Source organism: Aspergillus pseudonomiae (genome assembly GCF_009193645.1).
Source record: "Aspergillus pseudonomiae strain CBS 119388 unplaced genomic scaffold BDV37scaffold_258, whole genome shotgun sequence".
Classification (NCBI taxonomy): domain Eukaryota; kingdom Fungi; phylum Ascomycota; class Eurotiomycetes; order Eurotiales; family Aspergillaceae; genus Aspergillus; species Aspergillus pseudonomiae.
In genome coordinates this window covers 1-6111 of record NW_022476250.1, presented here as the reverse complement: position 1 = coordinate 6111, position 6111 = coordinate 1, and the positions used below count along the sequence as shown (strand labels likewise).

At 48.0% G+C, this 6111-nt stretch overlaps 4 protein-coding genes across 4 annotated transcripts; 2 read left to right on the top strand and 2 right to left on the bottom strand.

Moving 5' to 3' along the window:
* On the top strand, positions 1-607 carry BDV37DRAFT_100253 (P-loop containing nucleoside triphosphate hydrolase protein). The gene has a single exon (XM_032078172.1). It carries the CDS (start codon positions 64-66, stop codon positions 406-408), a length of 345 nt encoding a protein of 114 aa, XP_031934112.1. The 5' UTR covers positions 1-63; the 3' UTR covers positions 409-607.
* Positions 608-2865: 2258 nt separating this feature from the next.
* BDV37DRAFT_267372 (kinase-like domain-containing protein) lies at positions 2866-5102 on the bottom strand. Its single transcript, XM_032084020.1, has 4 exons — positions 4728-5102; positions 3370-4679; positions 3265-3323; positions 2866-3208 (listed from the first exon to the last, which is right to left on the bottom strand). Exons 1-2 carry the CDS (start codon positions 5047-5049, stop codon positions 3424-3426), a joined length of 1578 nt encoding a protein of 525 aa, XP_031934110.1. The 5' UTR covers positions 5050-5102; the 3' UTR covers positions 2866-3208; positions 3265-3323; positions 3370-3423.
* Positions 2973-3391, top strand: BDV37DRAFT_100240 (uncharacterized protein). Its single transcript, XM_032078171.1, has one exon. The coding sequence runs from the start codon at positions 3091-3093 to the stop codon at positions 3358-3360; it is 270 nt and encodes an 89-aa protein (XP_031934111.1). The 5' UTR covers positions 2973-3090; the 3' UTR covers positions 3361-3391.
* Positions 5103-5629: 527 nt separating the features above from the next.
* BDV37DRAFT_100213 (uncharacterized protein) lies at positions 5630-6111 on the bottom strand. Its single transcript, XM_032078170.1, has one exon. The coding sequence runs from the start codon at positions 6044-6046 to the stop codon at positions 5738-5740; it is 309 nt and encodes a 102-aa protein (XP_031934109.1). The 5' UTR covers positions 6047-6111; the 3' UTR covers positions 5630-5737.

Below are 6111 nucleotides of genomic sequence, written 5' to 3'. Positions count from 1 at the left end.
GACCGGCACGCGGCGACCGTCCACTTCGCGACCGACCCCGACTGTCTGATTCTCCTGGTCTCCATGAAGGCCGGCAACTCAGGGCTGAACCTCACGGCCGCCTCGCAAGTGATCATCCTGGACCCGCTCTGGAACCCGTACGTCGAGGACCAAGCGGTGGGGCGCGTCCATCGCATCGGACAGCGACGGCCGGTGCACGTTCACCGCATCCTGGTTTCCAACACGGTGGAGGATCGGATCCTCGACTTTCAGGACAGAAAGCGCCAACTCATTGAGGGCATCATCGACGAGAGAACCCACGGGGAGCCTAGCCGGCTGGAGAGCACTGATTTCGCGTATCTCTTTGTAAGTAGCGGAGACCTCTTTGTCTCTTCAAGGGGGAAAAAATTGGGGGAGAAAGATTGCTAAGCTAATTTTGGGGTATGCATCATTTAGGGTTTGCCATGATCAACAGGATCACAATTCTATTCAGATAAATGGCCAGACACAGCCAGGTCCAAAGAAGGCATGAGTAGACAGACTTCAAGCCGGCCCCATCAAGCCGCCGTTCCGTGCCAGCACCATTCAAACAGACCAAACAAGCTTGGCGGTCAGCAGTGCGCTGGGAAGTGCCAAAAAGATATCCTTACACCACGTCACGGGCCTCCTCGTTCATTATCCGCAATGCGGCCCTGGCGGTTTAGTGGAAGAGATAACCAAGACAAAGTCGAATAGGTGATGAAGCGGATTGTCCCTGGGCAGCACACCACTTGTTTCACGAATACAGCCATGCAAAAGCCCAATCTACAACCTGGACTATTCAAAAATTACCTACACAGGCCTACATGTGCAAGTAGTGAATTAGGATAACCGTTCTTTTCTTCAGCAGTCTCGCGCGCTCTCTTGTCGCTCTGTCTCAACGATAATTCTCGTCTCAATGATGAATTGGAAGCTTTACAAGCTCCTCTACTATAAATCCAGTATAATAGCCTGGGGCCTTCTTTTATCAGTCTAGCTAGCTTCGATAGGTAACCCCTCGTAGCTTTATATTATAGTGCTTTACTTTGTTCTGATGTCCTTCTTCCCAAAGTTCGTTATCTTTCGAGTCCTTAAAGCTAAAACTGTAGTTTCAGTATTGGTTTTTAAAGGTCTAGGAAATCATTTATACCTTTATAGTTCCACAGATAAATTCTAAGTATTTCTAGCTGTTGGGCTATTCAAGCTATGAACAGTGCTACATGGAATACAGTGCGGAGTAGCAGGCGCCCGACGTTAGATCAAACAGCCATACTTAATGAGCGGTTCGAGATATAGCTAACTAACGAGTTAACTAACTTATAGATTATCTATTAGACTCGAGCCTAGTAGTAGTGCTCCTCACATCATTGTCTTTTGTATATCAGGCATATTGTTGGTATACTCGCTATTCTTGACCCTTTCGATTGAGACCTGGCCCGCGCTCTGGCTCTGAATGTCGAACCTACTTAGGACCAAAATAACATCTTGTCGTTCGCCATCACTTCTTCCTAATGTCAAGGAAATCACATGAACGCCCATCAGTTATCTATCAGTCCAAGGCTTCACCCTGATAGGTGCCGATGCAGAGACCTGCTGTACAATGGGCTAGGACGTTACGCGCGAGTTGGCGCTAGGCAGCAGGGAATTGAAGCAAGGCTAACCCTCCTGCTGGCGAGCTTACATGATACACAGCTTTGACTCATTCCAGCAAAACAGAAACGTTACCTCGTAGAGAGGACAGAGACCGCCGAAGATACACACCATGATTTATGCGAGAAAAGAAAGAAAAGAAAGAAGAAACGCTCTACAGTCAACTTATTACGTCAATAAAGTTTGTGAATAGCACAACGGCACAGACCCTCGCCCAAGGTTCAGAATAGGGAGCAGCTAGGCGGTCTAAACCTGAAATGAAAGCGGCACCGATCGGGTAGTGATTTGCGCCGCTTCGCTCTCATTTGCATTTCCCTTCCCTTGGACGTCTGTAACTCACCCCCTGGTTATTAGAGTGTGCACAACTACATTGTTTTCCCGCATCTGGTTCTCTTGATAACTGCAGGTGGAAATATAATATAGAATCGATAAATCTAGCCAGGTTGTGGATTTGAGTTTCGTATGTGGACTCAAAATCTTCCAAGCAAAATTACAACTAATACTTAAAATCCCAGGCATCACACGTATTCCGTAAACTATTAGCTTCCAGGTCATTGCGGGGTTCTAGGTACCCACAGGTACCCAGAAAGCATTCTGGCGAGGTCATTGGCTCAGCGAAACGCCCGGCTCAACTGTCGGACAATAAGCCCTATTTTGGCCCACCAGATAGATGTACATCCTAATGCTGGGAAGTGACGAGAGACGTCCTTAGCTGGAAGTGGTGAGGCTATATTAGGCCAATCATGAGGCTCAAGCCAGGGCCCAGTTCACATACGCTAAAAGATTGGGGTATAATAAACGTCTAGAGAATAGCAGTAGATGAAAGTCAATTATTTCTGTAACACTCTCAAGATCTTATAGAAATCAAATATTTTGGCTTGACCTATAAGCTGCCTTGGCTCTGTCAAGTTCAACGTGCATGATAAAGATTGTGTAAGGTGGTAGTTTTTGCTTACTGTTGATATAATAGGTATGCTATTGTTGTCTTGAGTGGGGGAAGCGGAGGAGCAACAGCTATTCGAGCGCGAGGCTAAAGTATGGGCCATGATTGGAGGGATGGAAGTCCATTGATGCCAACTGTATCACGCCATGCCGCTGAGACAGAGGATTTGGAAACGATTGTCCAGGTAACGACTTTGATTCGTCAGATAAGGGAAAATGTAGCCTTGTCGCCACAGTCTGCCTTGCGGGACCAGGCGACTATGTAGGGATGACTGAACCAACGATACTATCCGCAACCTATCGAGTTCTGTCAACTAAAAGATGGGTGCTCCTCGTTTAGCGCCCGACCTCTAGGTCATCCTACGCCTATGAAGGAATACTGTAAGAGGTCAGTGCGAAGAAGGACATAAATGTCGCACGATTATGCCTCAGAGTGAAGTCTAGCTATTCTCCATCCCTATTTCGAGACATCTCTGAGTTTATTTTACTGCGCCAAATACCATGCCCAAGCGGCGTCCCCAGCCTTCGACTCCACCAGACCTACCCACCCCACCAGCCGGTGCATCAAAGAAACCATACTACGTTGCAGGTGACGCAATTTGGTACTGTCGAGAGCGCAGTATGTCATATGTAATATCTTCTATTTGCTATGAGGGTTTATCTAAACTATGTCAGAAACCGAATGGCGTGAAGGTACGATTGATTCAAGCACATCGAGCACCATACTGCAAACGGTATTTTCCCTTCAGGCACGTTGGAGACCTTATCTGACTTGTTAAGGTGAAAGATGATGAAGACGGGAAAGTATGGGAGGTTCCAGCTGAGCGCATTCGCTTAAGATATTAATTCTGTGGCGGGCATATTAAACATGGCTGTCCACTCTTGGGCAAATTGTTCGATCCACTTCCACAGATTGGGGGAAGCGACAAACATATTGCTTCGGAGCAATATGGGTGGGCTATTGACGGTATATTGTGTTTTCCATTCGGATATGAGTGTCAGCTTTTTAGCTATTGTCTTCCTGAAATCCTTGTTTTGAAAATAATCATTCTCGTCCTTTTCAATTTTTGAGAGCGGCTGATCCTCCTTTTTAACTTCGGAATAAACCTGAGCGTAGCGAGCTGAACGCCGCTGGTGTAAGAAGTATTCCCCCATATCCTCTCCGGGACCACGGGCGGAGTGCCATACAGTAGCAAACAGGTCATAATCTTCAATAGAGTCAAGGCTGAGGAGCCGACTCAGTCTCCAAGAGACTTGGGACCGCTCAAGCGATTCACGATACCTGGCGCCCAACTCCTTTTCAATAGACCCGGGCATAGCAGCAATAAAACCATCCCTGAAGGGTGCAAGTAATTCTGAACTAATTTCGTCGCAGTATTGCGGCAATCCTGGCGCGCCTAGCAGCATAGACTCAGGAATGGATGAAGCAAAGGCCCAGTCGATAATACACGTGATATTGTACTGGTCGTCGACGTATATATTATTGACGCTCAAATCAGCGTGGCATAACGGGAACGTCTTCCGGTCGACGGCTGGAAGTTGAAGTGTGGGCACAGTGTCGCGGAGGGCGTCGCCTGCAATGATGTAATCCACTCTGTTTTCTGATGAATCTGTTTTGCCTCCAATGGTCACGAAGTCGCTCCATAGGTTCACAGCACTCCTGTACTGCATTTTGGACTGATAGTCTTCCAGCGAGGGAACAGGTGCTACAAAACAATGATGTGATAACTGCAGAATCTCAGCATGCTCCGAGAAAGCGGAGACAAGGCTATCATAGAACTCGGCCGCAGAAGTAAATGGCCCACGCGGGATGTCCAGATCATATCGTCCACGTAATACGTGGCCGCGCGACAAACATTCCTGAATTTCAAAAGCCCCATCTTTTTCGACGAGTGAGCCGATTTGGTCGAGCCGCAGTTGTGAAAGTTTCCAAGTAATAGCGCCCAACTGAGTAAGAACTTTAGCCTTGCGGGAGGTGTCTAGGTCAGGTTGAGGAGAGCCGGCCGGTCTCCAAACTCTTGACAAGGGCCACCCAGACGCTTCACTCATAAAAATAAAGGGTATCCCGATGTCATTATCGGATGAAGTACTACAGGAGGTTAGCACTAGAAAAGTGTAGTCTGAGGGAGTTTGTTACCAATAGTCGTAAACTTCCGGGACCGGCACGTCGCTGTGAGCCCTAAGGTAACGGAGCGTAGCAGCTTCACTAGCTAGTAGCTTCATGCCCAGTTCCATTGGCATGAATTCTCTAGTGTGTGGCGATCTGAAGACCCAGCGCATCCCATCTTCAAAAGAAATGAAGATAGCCCAGTTAAAACTTCCCGAGCAAGGTCGTTGATCAGGGTCACAAACACAAGAAACGCCTTCCCGCAGTGCACTCGCTCTACGGCATAAAGCTTCAAGGTCAAAGTCAGCGTAAGTAAATATATCTGGTTTCACATCTAGGGCCATTTCGATCATAAGAAAACCCGAAGATGGAGAAAAATAAAACTAAAGAGGAGGGCCCGTTGCGCTGTTGAGCCGGAAGTTAAGTGGTTTAAGATTACTTATTGATCCTAGCCCCTTGTCCCAGCATATTCTTAATAAAGGCGGTGACGACCAGCTTTTGCCTTTCCCTGTTCTGTAAAACGTGTAATGTAATGACTTGCTCGGTCAAGAATATATACCTAGATTGTCACATTCTTTTTGTTCAGGTTGACCACCAAACAAATGAAATGAGTTGCCTCTCCACTGCCAAGAGCTTAATGCGATTTCTGAGAGTGAACGAATTGAATATATATGAGGACGGTCACAATGCCCCTTTACCAAACCAGAAATATACGATGTAGTTACTTACCCCATTTGCCTTGTCAATCTTACTATAAGCGACACTGCCCATTGCAGGACGCCGACTAACTTGACACAGATAAGCCGTGTGGCGCTATGCAACTAGGGGCAGCTATCAACGGGAGAAAGCTGAATCCACCCTAGTGCTTCTTACCAATTGTTAGTATCTCGCCGAAAATACAAGACGATAACTACAGCACGTCTCAGAATAACACCACAGAACAAGAGCGAAGCGGAAGACGGAACGAATAAAATCACATGAAAAGAGCAGACCGCTGTAATTTACAAACACATCTTTAAATTGATTTCACCTAGCTCCTGCCTACATCCTCTGTCGCTTGGCTCTGTCCTGCGCGCCATCCGAATTGTCGGTCACAACCAATCGGGGGAGGTTCGTCGTCAGCGCGCACTTGGTTGAAAATTCTCCGATAATCCGGGAGACCGTGGCGGCAATATATTGTGCGCCATCCGCGAGAACGCTGTCACCACGCCGAGGAGTGGAATCTGATGGAGGACCAGCATCGCCTCCACCCGCCGACCCGGCTGCCGCTACACCATCCGCGGCCGGAACGCTAGAGACGCCGCTCTCATTCTCCGCACGTTCCAGCAGCTCGTCCGAGGCCGACACCATTCGCAGGTCGGAAAGCGTGTCATCGATCCACTGTGGGTCGGTGCGGCCCGGGGCGGCGAGGAGGA